At 51.5% G+C, this 21,160-nt stretch overlaps 3 protein-coding genes across 10 annotated transcripts in view; 2 read left to right on the top strand and 1 right to left on the bottom strand.

Moving 5' to 3' along the window:
- Window positions 1-9,530, top strand: part of ABR (ABR activator of RhoGEF and GTPase) — a 39,271-nt gene extending 29,741 nt beyond the window's left edge. For all 5 annotated transcript variants that reach the window (XM_065695151.1, XM_065695152.1, XM_065695156.1 and 2 more), the window contains 7 exons: window positions 3,880-3,939; window positions 4,047-4,156; window positions 4,397-4,536; window positions 5,028-5,162; window positions 5,432-5,537; window positions 6,782-6,929; window positions 7,113-9,530. In XM_065695151.1, coding sequence (XP_065551223.1) covers window positions 3,880-3,939; window positions 4,047-4,156; window positions 4,397-4,536; window positions 5,028-5,162; window positions 5,432-5,537; window positions 6,782-6,929; window positions 7,113-7,202 — 789 coding nt within the window. In that variant the 3' untranslated portion in view covers window positions 7,203-9,530. The remainder of the gene's footprint in view (window positions 1-3,879; window positions 3,940-4,046; window positions 4,157-4,396; window positions 4,537-5,027; window positions 5,163-5,431; window positions 5,538-6,781; window positions 6,930-7,112) is intronic.
- A 1,189-nt stretch (window positions 9,531-10,719) lies between these two features.
- On the bottom strand, window positions 10,720-14,425 carry TIMM22 (translocase of inner mitochondrial membrane 22). Its single transcript, XM_065695157.1, has 4 exons — window positions 14,108-14,425; window positions 13,510-13,706; window positions 12,404-12,476; window positions 10,720-11,331 (listed from the first exon to the last, which is right to left on the bottom strand). Exons 1-4 carry the CDS (start codon window positions 14,337-14,339, stop codon window positions 11,255-11,257), a joined length of 579 nt encoding a protein of 192 aa, XP_065551229.1. The 5' UTR covers window positions 14,340-14,425; the 3' UTR covers window positions 10,720-11,254.
- A 199-nt stretch (window positions 14,426-14,624) lies between these two features.
- SPECC1 (sperm antigen with calponin homology and coiled-coil domains 1) overlaps window positions 14,625-21,160 on the top strand; it is a 91,544-nt gene continuing 85,008 nt past the window's right edge. For all 4 annotated transcript variants that reach the window (XM_065694426.1, XM_065694433.1, XM_065694431.1 and 1 more), the window contains exon 1: window positions 14,625-14,703. The gene's annotated coding sequence lies outside the window, so the exon portion shown is untranslated. The remainder of the gene's footprint in view (window positions 14,704-21,160) is intronic.

Below are 21,160 nucleotides of genomic sequence, written 5' to 3'. Positions count from 1 at the left end.
GGGGGCTGACCCATTTGCAGTGTGGGGTCTGGCAGAGGGAGGGTGTGGAGCTCCCCTGCCCTGCCGCGGGGCTCACCCAGGAGGCAGAAATGCTTGTGGGATGACTGGGGCCAGGCTCCTGGGGTGCTGGTGCCGGTGTCCCCCCCCCTTGCTTGCTTTGCAGCCCCTCAATCCCGGGTCCCTCCAGAATCCTCCTAGCTGGGGGGCCGCATCATTCTGCCCATCTGTGCGCCCAGATGGAGGGCAGGGGTGGGCAGCAGAGTTGTTGCGAAGGGCATCAGGGGTTGTCCCAGAGCCCCTGCGATCCCATGGCGGGGGTCCAGGGGCTTCCCTCCATGGGGTCCCCCTGCACTGGGAGCCGCTGGCCCGGGGCTCGGCGGCGGCTGCGGGCAGGACCCCCTCGGGGGCACGGTTCGGCGGCAGCGGGGCCGCCTGTGACGCAGCGGCATTAACCTCGATTCTGAGCCGCCGGGGATTAAGGGGCAGCGAGGGCTGCGTGGGGCCGCTCGCCAGTGGCTGTTGCTGGGTCAAAACATGGGGTTTGTTTCCCAGCCACACGTGTCCTCACCGCTCCCCCGCTGCTGCCGTCCGGGGGCTGCAGGGCAGGATGTGGCCCCGTGGTGCTGCGGGTACCTGCTGCTTCTCGGGTCGCTCGCAGACAGGGCTGTGAATGGTTGCTTTTTTTGGGGCTGTGCTTTGCCGCCGGCAGCATCTCCTGTTGTGGGGGCTGCTCTGCTCCCACGGCACGGAGCGGCTCAGGGACCCGGGAAGCGCCTGTTCCCTGGGGAGGGAGCTGCTGGCATGGAGGTCTGATGGGGGCATCTGCTTCCCGGGGGCCAGGCTGGGGTGTTCGTGAGTGCTGTGCTGATCTGAAGCAACTCTGGATGTAGTAGATCCCCCAGGATCCCGCTCCCCATAGCCATGGTGGGGATGGCCTCGCTGGCTGAGTCACCAGTTTGCTCCCGATGGCTTCACCCCAGGCTAATGGGTGACCTCATGGGTGTGAGGTGTGAGGAAGGGACGTGCCCAGCGCAGCATCCCCTGCCCTGCTGCAGCATCCCAGTGCTCGGGGTCCTGGAGAGCTGCTCTGAGGGTTTGGAGCTGTCCCAGCTCCTTACCTGGGAGCCCCAGGGACCCAGCGCTGCCTGGATCTGTCTTGGCTGCAGCTGCTGGCACAGGAGCTGCATCCATGGTGCACAACCTGGAGGTGTCTTGAGGACAAAATCCTGGGATGTGGCCTCATTCCCTGGAGTCCAGAGTCACCCCATGCACGAGACAAGCAGCAGGCAGGGGCTGTGGGATAAATTCTAGCAGGATTGGGGGTCTTTCTGCCACTGGAGCCTCCCCAGGACACACAAAGCGCTGCTGGGATGCTCATCATCTGCCACACTGCTGCCTTTTCCTCAGCAGTGAGGGGCTTTGACTGACAAGCAAACACCTTTGCATAATTTGGGAAGACAGGATGATGGCACATCCCTTTGGTTGGGAGCAGGAGGTGTTTCAGCTCCCTGTGGATAAGAGGAGCACTGCTGCGAATGCTGGCCTGGGCATGGATGTCATCGCTGCCAAGAGACCCCTGAGATGCAGGAGGGAGCAGCCTGGAGAGATGCTGGGGACGTGGCTGAGCAGTTTCCCAGACACAGGCTGTTTGAAGCCGGCAGATCTCCTGAAGAGGAGCTGACATCTGGGACAGCGGCATGTCACTTGTGCCATCCTGCACAGCGCTGGCCTCTGGGGCTGCCAGGCCAGCGGTTCTGACCAGCCAAGGATGTCCCTGCATTGCGCTGGAGCAAGGCAGCTCCCTTTGGAGGAGAAGGAGGTGGTTTTGGTAGCGGAGATGGGGCGTTTGCCAGCGCTGTGTGGGCAGGAGCTGCCTGTGGCTCTGTGGGTGGATGCTCCTGTCCATCCTCCCACCCCTGGAGATGGAGCATGGGCAGCTTTGCTTCCTGCAGGGAGTGGGCAGCGTGGCAGTGCTGCCTGCTGCGAGTGGTGACAGCGGGCAGGGCTGGAGGGCCAGGCCATAGCCGGTGCCTTGTGGGTGCGCAGGGACCTGTAAACTCGGGCTGGTGGCACTGACTGAACTAGCCTACATTCAGGGCTGTGCTGGCTGCTGCGAGGAGCTGGATGGGTTCAATCCTACCTGGCCAGGGGCAAGTGGCTGCAGGGAGGTGCTGTGCTTGGGGTGAGATGTGTGGCGCTGGCGGCAGCCAACCTGGCTTTTATTAAGGCTTTCTTCAAAGCCTTGCTAAAGCCCTTCCAGATGTGAGCCACCAGGAGCCGGGAGGACCCAGGGGATGGGGACGGGGAAGGTGTATGTAGTGGTTGCAATTTAACTTGTGCTGCAGGAGGCACACAGCTCCCGACCTGGCTGGGGGAGGAAGAGCTTTGCTGCTGCTGCCAGAGGCTCACAGGGTCAGATGCTGCTACAGGAAGGACTGGGCTGTGTGGGGAAAAGGGACGGAAGCCCCAAAGGACAAGCATTGGGTTGGTGTTGGCCTTGGTGTGTGTGGGGGGATCTGGTGCTGGTGAGGGTTGCTGGAGCATCAGGCCTTGGGGTGACCGTGGTCCGGCTGCAGTCTCGTGATCCTGGTGTCCAAACCTGCTGCAGGGCCCCACAGGAGCCCAGGGCAGCTGCAGCCTTCCTCCTCCTCCTCCTCCTCCTCCTCCTCCTCCTGCTCCCCCCGCTGCCGATCCCAGCAGCCGCAGGGCTGGCGGGAGGAGGTGGCGTGGTGCTTGCTGGGCTGGAGCCAGCGAGAGGGCTCCACGTCAGGAGCCATTCCCAGGTCACGCTGGAGACCGCAGCGTTCCTCGTGGCACCGTGGTCACCGAAGAGCTACTTGGGTTTGATGTGGCACGCTTGGGCATAGGGAAATGCCACCGTACTGGGTCCGTGCTGAGAGCCAGGGCAGCTCGAGCCTGTCCTCAGGAGTGTGGGGTCTTGGTATGCAAGAAGGGACGTGAGGGACCGCAGTGTCCACCCCTGTCATGACATGTGGTGGCTTCGTGGGCAGCCAAGGAAGGGGAACAGCAGCTCCGTGGCCAGAACAGCAGCTCTGGACATGTTTGTGCTTGCTCGGAGCATCTCTGAACCCAGCAGCTGTAGGAAACTCCCTTGTGTCCTTGATGAGTGACCCATGTGCTTGGCACAAGCCTCGCTGGGCAGCTGCATACACACAGTCCCGAGAGCCCGCGCCATCCCCTTCCCGCTCCTGCCAGCTCCCACATCCCATCCCCTTCCCGGAGGGAACATTAGTGCTGGGCTCTGCCCCACTGCCTGCCCTGTGCATTACAGGGATCGATGGAGCTGGATCGATACCACCAGCTGGGGACCAAAAGGCATCTGCACCCATCTCTGCTCAGCCCGGAGGCCTGGCATCCACCACGGCACGTGCCAGGGCCTTGGGAACACCAGCACCTCGCCGCGGTGGCCAGGCACCGGGGCAGCGTCACCGAGTCCCCTGCTAGCCCCAAAGCCAGAAATAGCGGAGCCCATCATTCCCAGGGGTTATAAATAGCCTTGGCTATGGGGAGATGTTGTTTTTCTGCATGGAAAACGCTGCCCTAGTTCTGTTTCATCAATCTGCAGCCAGAAATAGTCCTAATCTCGTGGAAGTTTCTTGCCTCTTGGGTGTGGGTTAAAAATGCCTCGAGGGGCTTGGGGTAGAGCAGGGCAGGGGAGGCTGAGCCCACCTGGCTTCAGGGCACAGCCAGAGGGAGCCCAGACCTTCCCCTCTCCATCCTCCTGCCATGGACAACAGGTTGCCAGGGAAGAGCATGTCCTGCACCCCACATTGTCTGTGGTTTGGGGGCTGTGGGGTGCCAGTGGGGCTGGCATGGGGCTGTGTCCCCACAGCGCTGACACACCATCTCTCCCCACAGCTGGACCCACAGGCTGTGCAGACAAAGAACTGGCACATGGATGTGATCGAGATGAACGGGGTAAGCCCCTCACTTCGACTGCAGCTCCTTCTCCAGGGCTGCTTCATGTGGCAATGAAGGTGATGGGCCAGGGTCAGGCTGCAGGGACTCACCCCTGTCTCCCACAGATCAAGGTGGAGTTCTCCATGAAGTTCACAAGCAGAGATATGAGCCTGAAGAGGACCCCTTCCAAAAAGCAGACCGGTGTCTTCGGGGTCAAAATCAGCGTCGTGACAAAGTACATGTGGGGCAGGGGGGGGCTCATTTGCTCCATTCCCTGTAGGTGTGGGGTTGCACCATGTCCCCTTGCCCCCATCCACACCAGAGAGCGTGGCTTTTGCTCCCTGCTGAGGACTTGCCCATTCACCAGCCCCATCCTTCCCACCCATCCTGCCCCTGTCCCGGGGTTTGTAGGGCAGGGTTGGCCACCATGGGATTCCAAGGGAATGTTTGCTTATGGCTCTGCTTTGTGAACCAGGCGTGAGCGCTCCAAGGTGCCTTACATCGTGCGCCAGTGCATCGAGGAGGTGGAGAAGAGGGGCATCGAAGAGGTTGGCATCTACAGGATCTCTGGCGTAGCCACTGACATCCAGGCATTAAAAGCTGTCTTTGATGCAAGTGAGTGCCCTGGGAGATGGTTTCCCTCCATGTCGTGTTCCCTTGGGAGGGTTTGCAGGCACCAAGCCCCCCCAGGTCCCCTGCCTTGCAAGTCCAGGGTCTGATTATTGCACTGCATGTATGGAAAATGTGCTGGTGTGCCCAGGAAGGGGCTGGGGGTGAGGAGGAGGAGAAGGAACATAGAGCAAAAGCCCAGAGGTCCCAGCCTTGTTTGTGCCTTGCTGTCTGAGCCGCTGCTGCGCCTGGCTGGCTCCGGAGCGACACTGAGTCAGGGCAGCATTGCAAATGGATTTGCAAATTATTCCGCATCCGTTGCCCAGCCAGGCGGGAAGTGCTCGGCTTTCCCAGCCCCGGCCTGGCTCAGTGGAGCTGTGAACCCGGTGATGCTGTCCCTGCCCTCCAGCCAGCAGCCTGCCTGGGTAGCTGGGGTGACAGAGGGGATTGAGACCCAGAGGGGAAGGAGGTGTAACACGTGGGTGCTCTCTGGACAGATAACAAGGACATCCTGGTCATGCTGAGTGACATGGACATCAATGCCATTGCCGGCACGCTGAAGCTGTACTTCCGTGAGCTGCCCGAGCCCCTCCTCACTGACAGACTCTACCCTGCCTTCATGGAGGGGATTGGTAAGGGGATGGGGAAGGGGTTGGTGTCCAAGCGTGGCTCTGTTTGGCATTGCCTGCTCTGGGATGGGAGACTCCTGAGAGTCCTTCCCAGCTTGACCCACTCAGTTCTGGCTGTCCTTGCTGGCTCCAGGTCAGCTCGGGGCTCATGGTGCTGCTCCACTGGGAGCAGGCAGCACTGGCAGCTGGGAAGTATCTGGCTGTGGTGGGTGCCACTGCTGCGCAAGGTGTTCCCAGCTCCTGTCCTGAGCCCTCTCCCTCCTTGTTTCCAGCCCTCTCAGATCCTGCTGCCAAGGAGAACTGCATGATGCACCTTCTCCGCTCACTGCCTGACCCCAACCTCATCACCTTCCTCTTCCTGCTGGAGCACTTGAAAAGGTAATGGATTGGCTTATGGTTCCTGCGGGGATGCCCAGTGCAGGCGGGAGGTGCAGGATGGGTTTGTCTCGCTGCTTTGCCGTGGGGATTAGATGTGAATGGAGTTAGAGCTGCTAATTCCTGCGGTGCCTGTTTGGCCGTGGGCTGATCCTGAAGTGGAGGAGGATGGTGCTGTGGAGCAGGGCCAGCAACAGTGTCTCAGTGTTGGGTAGGCAGCAGTGGTTCTTTTGTCTCCCAGCCCCTCCAAGAGGGTGCAGCCCTAGGCACGTCCCACATGCCCCAGCACACCATGAATCCCTGTGGCTGGTGTCAGTGTTGGCTTCAGGAAAACCGGGTGCTGTGTCCTTTCCCACCAGGCCAGCAACAGCCCCTGCAAAATGAGGTGCAATAATCCCTGCAACTTGTCTGCAGTGGGTGGCCGAACTGCAGCCGTGCCCCAGAGCTGCAGGTGACTCCCTGTATCACTCATCCCAGGGCAAGTGCAGCACTGTGTGGTTTGATGGGCTATATCTTGGCCCAGATGAAGCCCATCTGAATCTGGAGAGTTCTGAGGCTCGCTGTGGCCCCAAAACCCATAGAGAGCACAGGACAGCAATGCACATGCAGAGCCTGGCCAGAGCTGCCATGAGTTTGGGACCGGTGCTCGCAGCTCGTGTTACTTGCATCATGAAGGGTTTTTTTCCCCCTTCTGGTTTGGCTAAAGCCAAACAGAAAAAGTGATTGAGCTGGGGGCTGGGGAAGGAAAAATCCATTTCCATCCTGAGAACTGGGCACAGCCAGTTCCCACATCTGCTCCCCTGGCCGGGGCTCAACCGAGCAGCCTGTGCCGGGGAGCACAGCTGCCTCCTAACATGGCAATGTTGTGGCCCTGGTTCCCTCGCTGCAGGCTGGCCGGGGTCCCAGGGGGTCGCAGGGGCAGGGAGCCATGCGGGGAGGTGCGGGCTGGTGCGGGGCTCCCCGTACCCTGCCGGGGCTTGGGAAGGGTGGAGGCTTCGCAGCACAGCAGCCAGCGAGGGCTTGGTCGCTGCCACATCACAGCCGGGGCTCCTGGCCAGCCCCAGCGGCTCTGGAGGAGGCCGTGAAGGGGGCAGAGCTCCCTGCTCTGCACCTGGGTCTGGGGGGGCTGTGAAGGGCAGTGGCAAGCTGGAGGTGCCCCACTCGCCCCCCACATAGCCCCGTGGTTGCCCCATTGCAGGAGAACAGCATTAGGAGCTTATCTTCCCTCTCTTCCCCATGCACTGCAGGGTAGCTGAAAAGGAGCCTATCAACAAAATGTCTCTCCACAATCTGGCCACGGTCTTTGGGCCAACACTGCTGAGACCCTCAGAGGGGGAGAGCAAGGGACACCTCACCCTGGCCTCTGACATCTGGTCCCATGATGTGATGGCCCAGGTAAGAGCGGTGCTGGTGGCATGGGGCTGCACCCCACACCAGCACCCCTGTGTGGGGAGCAGAGGGGTTTGCTTTGTCTGGGTGCATTTGTCACTCTCTGCTGGATGTGTCTGCACAAGGACAAGCTGGGACGGGGCAGCTCTGCCCTTGTTTGGCCTAATACCCCCTGTTTGCCTGCTACAGGTCCAGGTCCTTCTCTACTACCTGCAGCATCCTCCCATCTCCTTCACTGAGCTAAAACGCAACACACTTTACTTCTCCACGGACGTGTAGCCTGCAGGGAGAAGGCACCAGCTGCAAACACTCCCAGCTCCCTGCTGGGGGACACGGACTGGATCGCAGCCCCCCAGGGAGACCGGCCCGGAGCCGGGACGGTGCCGCCTGCAGCTCCTGTACAATCGTGTACCAGAGGCCCGGTCCCACCCCAGGCGCCGTGCCCCTCTGTAAAGTAGTCGTGTCTTATGTCCCTCCTTGTGTTCAGGGGTTGTTTTTATGTATATTTGTTCAACGGAAGAGGTAGTGACTGACAAGGGCTGTGGACGCAGGCTTCCCCCTTCGCTAGTTTTCTCCTGGACTCCTCTCTGCCGCTCGTTCCTACCAGGCACCCTTCGTCTCGCCCAGCTCAAAGCCTGCAGCGTCCCACGAGTGCCTGTTTCGCTGCCCAGCTCCCCTGCCCCACGCCTGCATGTGCAGCATCGACTTGCTTCAGAGGCTGGGAGCTCATAGGCTTCCCTCCGCCGTGACAGTGACCAGCTCTGCTTTGGCTTGCTGCCTGCGCAAACGTTGGACCCTGTGCCTGGATCCTGCTCTGGCCCAAGCAAACCTGCGACCACGAGAGCAGAGGAGCAGGGTGCTGCTTCCTCCTTGCCATGTCTCTTCTGGGTGCTTTCAGGCCAGTCCCCTCTACAGCCCTTACCCTGTGCTTTGCCTGTGCGGGTGTAGCATGGCAGCTACTTCCTTCGCTGTACCTCGCCTCCAAGTAGCATTTTGGGGTAACCCATCACACAAGGCTGGAGTGAGAGGTGTTGTGCTGGTCTCGATCCACAGCAGGCTTGAGAGACAGCCAGCCAGGCAGGTCTGCTTCCTCCACCATAGGCTGACTCCAGGTCCGTGCTCTGGCACCAATAGGTCCCATAAGAGCATGTGGATCCCAGTTTCTCCAACAAACCCTGCTGGGGTGGGGAACGGGGTCCCTGCCGTATCCATACGCCCATATCTCTGCTGTAGTAAAGCATATGCACCCCTGCAGCCGAGCACTGCCAACACTGGCTGCACCTTGTGGCAGAGCCCACTGGGCACCAGCATTCCTGCCATGGCCATGAGAAAGGAGAGGTTTTTGTTTCCCTCCTTGGCTTTCCCTGCTGCCCAGGGCAAATGGCAGCACGTGGCCCTGCCTCGGTGCCAGCCCCGCTGCCAGACGTTTGTGCTCTGCAGCAGCTGGACAGTCACCCAGCCTGGAATCTAGCGCAGAGGGATGGGAGGAGGAAAGCCTTCATGGCCCTCACTGCTGAAGGCAGAAGTGCTTTGTTCTCTTTCTCACAAAGCAGTTGCTGCTGGGTTAGCTGTGCCCGGCCAACTCAGGTCTGTTTTAGTTAGTGGCTCCAGTTCTTCACCCCCAGGCTGATGGCTGGAGTTGTCACACCATGTCCCAAGGCAGGATGGCCACATGCCTGTGCTCACTGCAAGGCTGTGCTCTGGCTGCCCCAGTGCCTGGCTCCCAGTACGTCCCCCACCCTCCCACATTTCCAGGTAGGTGCTGGGACCTGTTGGGACACGAAACCTTTCGCTCTGTGAGCTGAGTCCGTGTTCTCATGGGAAAAGCCCCCCTTCCCCGATTGCGTTGGCCCTGTGCTCTCCTGTGCCAAATGGAGATGGATGAGAAGTGACCAAGCGTATCCCTGCTAACAGTGGCATTGCCTTTACCCTCCTGACTAACAGACTGTTCCAGGTAGAGCCCGGCTGCCTGCCACCGATGCACCAGGTATGTCCTAAGCCCACCTTCCCAGGGAAGGCAGCACCTGCCTGCCCTGCACCAGCAAAGCAACGAAAGGAGGGGAGGTCTTTCAGTCCCCCTCCAAAGGGCTCACACTCAGACCCTGCTCCTCTTGACTACCAGCTAAACAGAAGGGAAACAGCATTGCAGAAAATAACCAGGCGTCTGTCTTGGCCCTGGACCCAGGAAGGAGGCCGAGTTTTAAATCTGACTGCACAACGGATCCCTGTGTGTGTCTGATTTGTTACATGTGTCCAAGTCTCTGTCCACAGTACTGTCATTCCAGATGGAGACTGTACAGCCAAATCCCCCCCGCGCGACAGTGGCTGGAGGCCCGGTCCACACAGCCCCAGCACAACAGGCTGCGGACATCCCTATGACTCGCTTTTGCTTGTCCCTGCAGGAAAGAAGAGAGGGGGGTGGACTCTTGCAGCTACAGGTAGAATAGAACTGTTAATTAATATTTGACTTTCAAAAGTTGTTAAGGATATATTTTTGTTTGTGTTTTGTTTCAATTTCTGTAGATTATAAACTTTAAATGGCTGTAAACCATGTGAGGAGAACAAAAAAAGGTTAATAAAAATGCAAAGCCCCAACATTTGCACAAAGGGAGCCTTGTGGTGTTGCTGTTTGCACTAACTGATCACCTTGGCATCACAGCTTCTTCTCTGTCGTGGAAATCCTGCTAGTTGCACTTCAAGCCAGTGGTATATGCACAGGCATTGTGCCAGGCAATCTTTTAAGAGAAATCTTATGGTTTGGGCTAGATCCTTGCATTTCAGTACATTCTGGAGGAAAAAAATCCTGGACTGTCTGGAGCCAGCCTGTTTAATCAGCCCAGAATTACTCAAGCTTAAAATTCAGCTGACTTGCACAGCTTCTGGCCTGAGGATACTGAACAGGCAGAGCAAGGGACATCAGGCGATCTGGAAACCTCATCTGATACATCACATGGTGCTGCCTCCCCACTTCTTTCCATGTGGGAATGGGAGACAATACGCCTTCAAACTGACCACCGACCATCATATCAACCAAACCACCCTGCTAGTATTGCTCTTCCAGGTAAGCAAGTACTGTCACTGTTCTGGGATCTCAAACTGTGGATGCAAAGAAGGGGAAGTGGGTGGGAGAACCTGTGAAGTGTGTGCACTGAATCTGAAATCCCACTGCCTCAGAAAGATGAGGGTGGGTGTTTGCCCTTGCAGAATGGCTCTATTGAAGGTTAAAATCAGCCTAAATTATCTTGAGTGTATAAATTAACCCCCGCGGTCTGAGAACAGAGCCTAGTTAGAAAAACAAGAGTGCTAACACGAATGCAAATCAAAAAGGGAGCTGCTCCTTGAGCTAATGAACACGTTTTGACTTCAGTACCAATGTTCTACAGAAATAATCACTTCACTTCCCCCAGTGTAATACTCAGAGGTGGTACAGGGACATGATGGGAAACAGACTGTGTGCTAAGTGAATGCCCAGTTATCTCTCTAACAGTTGTTTACTCTCACAACTCTGTGTTCCAGTCTTGCTATCAAACTGCTGGAACTAATAGTGTGAGCCCGTGGCAGTTAAAGCAGTAGCAAGATGATTTTACTCCCACAGCGAGGTTAAATCAGGCTAGCCAAGTGGCTACAGAGAATTATACTTCTGCAACAACCTTTTTTTCCCTCCCTTAAACTGTTTAGTTCATCTGCCAGTAACCACACGGTTCTAAGGCTAAGGATACTGCTTTTCCCTTTAAGACATGGTAAAGAAATCTGGCTCTCATCTCTATACATGAAATAAGGCAAGTTGTACAGATGGTGGTTTGTCTTCAGCTGGTATTTTAAGAAAAGCCTGAAACAACTTATTTCTCCACAGGATCTTACCTCTCCCCAACAGAGTAGCAAGCTGCAAACTGATAATCGTTCAACACTTGCAGCACGTTCAAATACACAGTAAGCTAAATCACTGCAATTCTTTTTGATGCTTGTCCTCCTGCCTCTTTTGATGCTAGCAACAAACTTAATCAAAATCAGACCCAAAGGATTGAAAAAGCTCAGAGTCCAGGCTTGTTTCCTGGAAACTGACAGTCAGCTGATCCATCCTGGAGATACTGCTCGCTGCGCCTGGCTCCATCCTCACATACTCCTGCAAGTCTGCCTGAAGCAGCACGCCAGGGCTCAGAGCCAGATTATTGTTAGTCATTCAGGAAAAGTGGCCAACACCATCCAGCTTGCACTGATCAGGACTCTGAAGGCAGTGGAAAGGTAAGCCTGATGGTTCTTGTGCCGTGATGCAGGCTCTTAGCAGCAGCACTGGAACAAAAGGGGAAACTTCCTCCCAAGAGATCCCACTGTTACCGTAGATAGTAATCAATTGCAGCAGAGAAAGCAGCAAATCCACCACAACCGATAACTCCCGCCTTCAAACCAGCTGCAATGCAAAAAGGGTGGGAAAGAATGAGACAAAATAGGAAAGATCTTTCTCTTCTTAGTCAGTAACTAGCTTACGCTGTGCTGGCTTGAAGAGCTTACACCTGCACGAACCCGGCAGTCTGCTACCATGGAACAATGGCACTCCCACTGCCCAAAGGGATGGGAGGAACCTGGCATACACTGGACCTAAAACTAGCACAGCACAATGGCTGAGCCCTTTGTTGCTATGTTTGCCCTCAAGGGACAGAAAACATCAGTGGCCATTGCTGATTTCAGTGCACTCTGATGTGAGCACTTCGAGTGGCTTGCTGTTGGTACTAGGGGGGGATAAGAAGAGTCACTATTGCTTTGAAAGGATTAGATCCAGGACAGACACAACTTAACAAGCTCAATTAGAAGCAGCACTTTCAAGAGCACTTTCCTTTCTGCTCTCTGGACATTTTTTTCTTAAGGAGAGGTGAGAGAAGTTTGATCTTTCTGATGAGCAGAGCAGCTCTCTTCCTACTTGGAGCTTTTTACAGATGTTGTTATCACTCAGAGCTTCCCAAAGTCCCCATTAGTGCCTGCCGGACTAAATACTCAGTGCTCCTGCTCTTTCATAGCTAAACAAAGTTGTCTGTTTGAATTGATACATCAGAAAGGAGGAAAGCATTTTCCTCTTTGCAAATTAACAGAGTTAATGCCAGTGAAATATATATACAAGCAGAGCTTTGTTAACACAAGAGCTGTAGCTTCAAGGAGTTGCTCAGTATGTATTTTTGGCTCCCTCCCCTCCTTCCCATCCACACAGAAGAGTGTGGATAGCTAACACTACTTCCTGCTTTTTCTTTCAAGTAAATTCTATTGATTTTCCTTCAATCTCACTGTCCTGTATGACCAAACCTCCCCTACCCACACATCTTTCAAGCTGACAGGAAAGTGATAGAGCAGTTCTGCCAGTCTGGAGTACACTCTCATACTGACATCACCATAACCCAACGCAAAGAGATTTTCAGTCTCTGTTCTGTTTAAAAATACCACCTACTACATAACCAAATTAGAGTCTTATCACAGAAACAGGCACTACCAACCTCTGAAGCCGATTGCTCCTCCAGTGATGCAGCCACTGATAACACTGTTCTTCCAGTCTGACTTTCCACGATACTGTGGAATTAAAAATGAGAGTCAACAAATAAATATGGACTAAACACTCAGTGTCTGTACTAGCACCAAGAAAGATGGAATGACCTTCTAGCCGAGGATGTTTTTCCCTCTATTCTCAGCAGATGGCCTCCTGCACTCTCAAACAGAAGACTAGCAGGGCCAGGAGAAGAAAGAACAGATCACCCGGAGAGGTAAGACAAATCCATATGGTGCAATGCAGTGCTACAGCAAAGACTCTCAGGTGAGCTGATCCAGCTGCTGGAATACAACACTGTGCACTACAACCAGCTCAGGACTATAACAGCACTATAACTACACAACTGCAACACTGAGCCTGGCCACGCAGCCTAGTTCTCAGCACAGGTGACAGCCACAGTACCCTGCTGACAAAGATGGACTATTTCCACAGCCAGAGTAAAGATCTCTTTGTTCTGCTCCATTGTGCAAGCAGACAGACTTTTCTTCTACATGAGTTATGAAATCACTGTGTCTTTCAATTAAAAGGCAGGACTCAAATTCATAACAGGCTTGTTTTCCTGTTTAAGAAAATGAATTATAGATTAACCACTGAGCTGCACAAGGTCACTTCTTGCTGAGGGGCAAGATGAAAATAGGCCTATTACTTAAGAGCTTTGATCAGAAGATCCCTTTCTCCATATGGAGATTTTAGAAGCCCAAATTACCATGTGGCAGCTCACAGTTTGATATTTTACAAAAACAACAAGCACTCGTGGCTAGGGTTTTAAAACTTTAAAAAGTTACCTTTCAAAATAACACCTATACTTGCCAACACAGTCAGGACTTGAACTGAAAAGTACTTTGCTCATGTATGCTGTTCTGCTTGTTCTATCAGAGAACAGTGGTTCTGAAGACAGGTCTCAAACCTGAAAAGCTCGGATGGTCAAGAAACAGAATACACTAGCCTACTCCCTTGCCCTGTTCAAAGGAGATACACATACTTACTTGGATATAGTAGAAGAGATTATTAGTGTACAAGAAAATGTTTCTTATTGCTTAAGAAGTTCTTACTCACAGATTCAACAACACATTCAGTGCAGGAGAATATGGCACCCACAATGGCGAAGTTCTTTGCATAGGATATGCCCCGCTGCCCCATATCTTTGAGGACCTCTTTTGCTGTTGGCGTGCGATATGGATCCTTGGGATCAAACCCAACATTGGTGTCGATGCCAGCTGTGAAGACACCAAATGCGCCTCCCAGAACAAACCCTGTAAAAGACAACCAGTAAGAAATGAACCTGGGCTGGATTCAAGCAGCACATTCCCTGCAGGCACCAGGGAACCTCTGCTCCTGCTGTCAATGCTGCATTGTGAAAGGGGAAGTTTAAGAGCACAAATGCCCTGTCTCTTCTTACTCTGGAAGCTGTTGCTGACAGGCTGTGCTGAGGAAAGGCTGTGAGCAACTCTTCCTTTGCAAAGAAAGCAGACAAATAGCCCTCCCCGTGACATACACTGGCGGCTTAGATGAAGGAGAATTAAAACACGGGGGTCCCTGTGCTGCAATTTCATCTCTACCCCCCCTTTCCCGACCCCATGGAGCGGGACCCCCACAAGCGCCCCGCAGCCGGCCGTTCATTGTCCCCTTGCCTCCCTCAGCCGCCGCACCGCACCTCCCACACAGGCCAGCGCCGCCTTGAAGGCGCAGCTCTCCATGACGCGCTCCACCATCTTCTGCTCCTCGCTCTTGGGCGGGCTGGGGATTCCGCCGAACGTGGAGGGGTCCCAGGCGCGGGGCCGCCGCTGCTCGCCCACCAGGTGCTGCAGCAGCATGCTGTACTGCAGCGGCGGCCCCGGGGGAGGCTCCGGGCCGCCCGGAGCGGCGGGCGGCGGCGCTGCGGCCATGACGGGCCTCAGACACCCGCCACCGGCTGGGCACCGTGTCCCGGCCCGCTCCCGGAGCCGATACGCCGGCTCCCGGCAGCAGCGGCTGCGCGCGGAGTCTCACGGGAGTTGTAGTTCCGCTGCGGGGAAGCGCCTGCAGCGCGGCATCTGGAAAACTACAACTCCCGACAGGCATCGCGACGCACCGGGCGAGTATGGGCGGGTCGCGCGGCTTCTCACGGGATTGGCCCCTTGGTGTTGGGAGGACTACATTACCCGGCGTGCCGTGCGCCACCCCCCCTGGCGGCCGTTGGAGCCGCTGCAGGTGAGGTGAGGGCTCCGGTTGTCGGAGCATCTTTGAGAGCGGCGGCGGCGGTAGCGGCAGGTGAGCGCGGCTCGGGCTCCGGTTCCGGCTGGGGTAGGCCGGCGGCCTCTCCCGGGGCAGCCCCATGCTAGGGCACGCTGAGGTGCCGCAGTGCGGGGCTGAGTCCCTCTGCCCTGCTGAGGTGCTGGGAGGGATGGGAGGCTGTGGGGTGTCGCGGTGTCGGTGCTGTCCTCCCGCCGTCCTCCCTGACAGACTTCGGCTGCGCTGGTGTCTGGGGGGCAACAGGTCCGTGCCGGGAAGGTCGGTTGTAGCCACGTCCGTTGAGCAGACGGGACGAGGGCACCTGAGGCGCTGCTGGCTGTAGGTATGAGGCGGCTGGAGACCGCGGTTTGCCTCGACAGCCTTCGGGCGTCGTCTGAGGCGAGAGCTGAAGAGCCTCGTGGTACCTCAGCCCCTAGCCCGGGCTCGGGTATGTTTCACCCAGGCTTGGTGAAAACGCTGGAGCATCAGGCCCCCGCCGGTGCCTTTCTAAGGAAGCCCTAGCTGCCTCCGGTGTAAAGCAGCAATTTTACTTTAGGACTTGTGTATCTCAAAAGGGGTTAGAGATAACCAGAATCTGTCTCTCTGTCACAAATGCAAACTTAACTCGTGTCAAATCATATAGAAAGCTTGGCTCTTGGAAGCTGCTTCTGTTTGGTAATGAGATGGGGAATGTTGCTTTTTTACCCTAGGTAAACCAGGTGCCATGAGCATTAGAATATCTTCGGTGTGCTTTGCTTGGGTAGCATTTTGCTCAGCCTGTTTTACTTTATTGTTCTTGTAGACTAAAACCAATTTTCTGTTTGGCTCTGCACAAGTTAAGATAGGGATGTCTCAAAACCTACTTTCTTGACTTCTTTTTTGGCTATTTTTCTACTTAAATCTTAAAAGCTACCATAGGTTTTTAAACTTCTGAGAAACAGTTGTGATGGTTTCAATGGGGTGCTTTGAAGTAGCGCGTTTTAATAATTAAAACTTGTTTAAAAGATTTAATAATTATTTTTTGAACCATGCATTAAACATGAATTCTTCCTGACACCCTGAAACCTCCCTGAAACACAACCTTTTCGAGGTCCCAAAGTTATCCTTTTTCTTTGTTTTTATCCTTCGTGCTTTGCCTTGTTTGTATCTTAGTTCAGGACTGGACAGGAAGGTTCAAACAACTTAAAACCATGGATTTTACCACTTCAAGTATTTCATTACACAAAGTTCATTGTCAGTAACTTTCCTCTTAAATTCCACTGCCCTCTACTGGCAGGACCAGCAGGATCCACCTGCCCACTGCTCTTCCCTTTCCACTTGCTTTTAACTCCTATTTTTGTTTGTTTGTTCGGTTTCCTTTTTTTTTAAGGTCGAAACCATTTGAAAAGCATTCAGTTAAAATCTACTGAAACAGTCTCTATACAAAGCAGAGAGGGTTGCTGGCAGGCTGATCTCCCTAAGGAGCCGTGAACTTCAGATTTCAATCTTCTCCTTGATCCAAAATAACCTCGTTGGGCTGATTTTGAAGTCACACTGCAAAGCCTATTTTCCAAAGGCATAAAGGGAAACAAAAATATGTTGGGTTTGGAGCCTGAGCACTAAGAGTTTACAAGTATAGCTGGAATATTGTTTTGACTTTCTTTTCTGTGTTCCTGGGTTTTGGAGGAAATGCTGGGTTACTATTCGTTTGTAAAGATGATATAAAGAAATACCGTGTAGCTACAATTACATAAAATACTTACACATATATTTACAGGTATGGATATTTATATGTTATATTCCTCCCCTCACTTATTTTATCTCCTTTTCTTATTTCTGCTGCTCTGTGTTCTACATATGAATAAATACATGTGCTTGAGTATTTGAATAACCTCACCTACCTGAGCAGACTTTTCATGTGAGTGAAATCAGAGGATTAAGGCTTGGAGAGAGGATCAGAGAGTTCAACACATCATTTGATAAATAAGTTATTCAAATGAGACTTTCAGCTGTTTCTTTACAAACCCGTGAACCTTCGTTATTGTGCATGTGTGTAGCCAAAGCATTTGATTCTCTTCCTTCACCAGGCTCCTACTGTCTGAGCTCTGTCCCTGAAATCCCACTTTGTTCTTGAAGCTGTTAAGTCCAGTGTAAGAGCTTTAGGTTATTTTTAACCTTGCCTAGTCCCAAATGAAACATTTTTGTTTCATTTGAGTATGCCTCTTCCCTGTGTGATGACAGCATTAAGTGCACATAATCATGAGTTTTTATTCTGCCTGTGATACACAATGTTCCAGTGTGTTCAGTGTCTGTTTCAGCAGAGGGCAGCACATGGGGATGTGAAATAATTGTTTCACTTGAACTTTACAGTGACTCAGTCTTCCTCCCACACTTCAATATTCTGCAGACAGGATAAACCTTGGAAATAATGGGGGTTTTGTCTGAAATCCTGTTTTTGCATATGTCTTACTTGTAGAGTTCCCAGGATTTGCATAGGCTTTGGCTGTCATTTTTTGGCATTGCTATTAAAAAGTTTTCATAGTCCCTAACTTTATTTTGTAGAACTGCCAGAGTCTCTTTTCAAGTGTGTGAAGGTGGAAGACAACAGTAATTAGATTCAATCCATTTTTTTTTCATTCATGTCTACTTATCTGCACCTTTTCCCCCTTCCACAACTGCAATAATCTTGGGGAATGAGAGGAAGAGGGGATAAAGTAACAGGTATTTTAATGAACAAAGGGAAAGCTTTCAGTTGTACCACAATCAGAAGAAAGTCTGGCTGCTCTGCAGTTGCCTTTCCTCTTGCATAGGAAAGGAAGTGTGCTGGGGCCTGCTGGACTCCGATTCTGGCAGCAGCACTTAGTATTTTCATTCTGTAGCCTTCTCATCTATATAATGCTTGATGCCTTCCGACTTCTCATCTAGGTTGTGAATGTAATGTTGGTTTTGTTTGTTCTTATTTAAAATATTTTATGTTTGAGAGGTCATTGGAGAAGTTCGTAGTGAAATACACTTAAATTCAGTGAAGAAACCTTGCTTCTGTACTTCCCTTAGCTTATATGAATTTAACCAATATATGTTTGAGAATGCAGCTATGTTTTTGCTGAGGTTGCAAGGCTTTCCAGTTTGGAGAATACTGGCACTATCATGGCAAAGAGCTGAAGTACTGAAAAAAGGTCAGATTATAGCTACCTGGCAGGTATGTCGGAGTTAAAATTGAAAAGGCATCCTGACTTACTGTCAGGATGTTTTTTTCTTTAGGTCAATATAAGGTAGACTGCAGAGAGACATTGCAATAAAGTCTCCTTTTAGGATCAGCAGACGTATTCCTTGTGGCTCTGTTCTGTACCTCAGAAGGAGCAGGATGTGGGCTTTCAAGATGAGTGTTTGATCCTGTCCTCTTTAACGTTTGATATCTTGAAGTGTGATTCCGTTTTGAATGTAAGGCGGTTTCTTTGTACTTGTGCCACTTTAGCATGCACCTTATGCTCTTCACAATTTCCTTAATATTATGCACTCTTCTGTTTTCACCTGCGAAATTCGAAATACACTTGTAAGTCGTGGGCTAAAAAAAAAACAACCTGTAGAAGTGTTCAGACATCATCATCTCCCAGGGATTTTAGCTGTTGCTATAGAAGCCTAAATTCTCTTTTGGGAGACCTTTCCAATATAAAGAAGTTGATACTGGAGGAAAGTTGTCATGGAAATATGCAGCAAAAAGAGAAAGGAAATCTCAATGTGATGACTCTTACATAGGCTTAGCCAGCTTGGTGATGTAGCTTTTTATCTAAGGGCTCTAATTCTGTAGATTCTCTTAATTACATTCCAATGGGCTGGAATGCTACAGGCTAAAACCTAAAGAGATAAATCATTTAACATTTACATCGCCAAAGGTACTTCTTCAACTCAGTGAGCTTCATGTTTATTCAGATGCAGGTTTCCTCACTTCATAATAACTTCTAAACAGTAGCATGACACTATTCTTTAGGCTACCCAGCCCTCCAGATGGGGAGGTAAAGTCCCTTTGGAGCTGAGTTTTGAGTCCCATTCCTGCAATGCAGGCACATCAGTTTCCTGGTGTCAGGCCATTGGGGTGGGTGCTGAGAGCAGTGTTCTCTACACCCACTGCCATTGTTTACCTGTTGGAAGGAACCCCTTCCAGGTGACGTCGGTAGGCTGGGGATTTTCCAGCAGCCTGCTTCTAGTGTGGGATGAGCTATAGGAATGGCAGCTCTAAAAGGATTTACAGACCTCCTGCTATTGAAATAAGGCTTCTGGAACTAATTTTAAAATGACTAAAAATAGTTTATTCTGCAGGCTTCAGTGCCATTCAGATTTGAACAGGAGTCCTTTGTGTCCAGTTAAATGGTTGTATAAGCAGATCCCTCTCCGTGGATTTCTTGTCCACTTATACCATCACTAAGCCTGGTTGGTTCCCTGGTTTCAAGCTCTTTGTGTTTTTCTTACTAAAGCTTCCTGATACCTGATAGATGTGATTATGAGTGAGCTGCCTTTAAATATCTATTACCGGTGTCACCATGGTAACTGCTGTAAGAGTTTCCTGCTGGTAGAAGGTTTCCAGCTCCCCAAGATACAACAGGGCAAAATGCTTAAGCTGTTGTTCTCAATGAGATTCAAGGAGGTTTGAATGAGATCACATGCAATCAAAGAGGAAAAAAATAGCATATTTCTCATCTTTAATAACAATGAAAAGAGTATAGCTTGTTCTGGAGTCTGTCCTTGGATCAGAGGACAGGTACATGAGCAGGGACACCCCAAGCTTTCCTTGGAGATCATGCTTTGCTCCTGCAGGAATAGAAGGACATTGTTCTCTGTGACAGCCAACAGTTGGCCTTTCTTTTGATACTGTCTACAAATGAACTCATTAATCCTAATGAAGGATGCAAAATAGTGATATTCTATCTAATAATGATATTGCCACATGAGCAGGCAAAGTTGCTGGTGATTCACTGTGGGGTAGAAAACATTGAGCTGGCGTGTGTATTCTCTCCTCATTCCTCTGTATTTCCAAACTGCTACTTTGCTTGCTTTAGGCCTTCAGCTCCTGTGTTAGCAGGGCAATATCCAGAGTGACTTTTCCTGCTGTCCTGGATTTCCTAATCTTCCCTTTTTGTCACATGTGCTTTCTTTCCCAGGTTACCGTTGCTTGGCCAATCCATCCTCTTTTGCCCTGTAATGACCAGTGTATTTACAGGCTTCTCTGCAAGACACGTTCACCAACATCCCTTGTGCTAACTCAGGGGGTTGTTTTGCTTTCATTTTTTTATTTATGGTAAACAGGTCACAGACTCCATAGGATACTTCCTTTTCATGCAATCTGTTCTTTTGCTTCATTACCCTCCTATTTTAATATCTGCTGGAGATTTTAAGTTATCACTTGCCTTTATAGAAACTCAGAAAGCTGAGCACCTATTTCTGTCTCTTTCCCACTTCATTAGCTGTTCCTGCTGCTTTGTGGCATTTAGACTTTCTACCTTTCCATAAAGGAGGCTTCCATTCATGTAAGGAGCTATTCAGTGTAGCTGTTTAGTACAAGAAAATGGGAGGCTGAGCTTATGGACCTTGAGGAAGAGGTACGATTTGCATTTGCTTTGCGTGTGTGGACAACAAACAGGGCAGAGCCAGAAGTGTTGTGTTCCTCTGTGATGGAAAGAGTTCTGCCTGTCTGGAGGATGAGTTCATGCTGATGAATGCTGATATTTGTCCTTACCTGCCTCATAGGCAACATGATTTACATATTAAGATCTCTTTACTAAGCTTGAAAAGGCTCATAATTGATTTTTAGTTATAATCTTTATGTGCCAAATCTGGACTGAGGGTTTAAAGTCTGAAGTAATTATAATTACTAACCAAGAAATCCAAGGAAATAATTCTCATAAGAAATCTTGAAAGCAGAACCTAGATCTCAGAATAGAATTTGCTTGCATTATACAACTGCATGTTTCTTAATAGTAACTACAGAAACTTAGTTCCTGTAACGCCGTGGTTAATACTGGGAGGTTCTCAGTGTCTGGGTACTTGAGATTCCAGCGGCATGGTTAAATTTCTTAAGTGTGCTATATCGATTCAGAAGTTTAAGCAGCAGCAAACATGTTTGTTCATACAAGCTGTCTGGAAGCAAGGAATTGCTGAACTTTAGATTCTCCCTTTTTTCTGGATTTATGTTACCAAAGGCAAACTTCTATGCTCTGATTCTGGGTGCCTATGTCTCTTGCAAAACTGCTGACTTACTAAATGGGAGCTAAACCTGATGGGCATTGTAGATCCTTACTAGCTTGGGCTAGTTTGTCAGTAATTTAGGTGCCTTAGTTTCCCTGCCTGTAAACTATATGAGCTGTTAAGTTACTGCAATGATTAGGTGATACAGTTCAAGAAACCTGTAAAAGATGCAGGGATTAACAACTCTGAGATATTTCTATGTGAGGAATCAAACCTATTCTGAAATCCTGATCCACATTAGAGGGCTAGTTCATCTCTTGGGACTTGAACTCCTTGT

Source organism: Lathamus discolor, chromosome 14, assembly GCF_037157495.1.
Source record: "Lathamus discolor isolate bLatDis1 chromosome 14, bLatDis1.hap1, whole genome shotgun sequence".
NCBI classification, from domain to species: Eukaryota; Metazoa; Chordata; class Aves; order Psittaciformes; family Psittacidae; genus Lathamus; species Lathamus discolor.
This window is presented reverse-complemented; position numbering and strand designations above follow the sequence as displayed.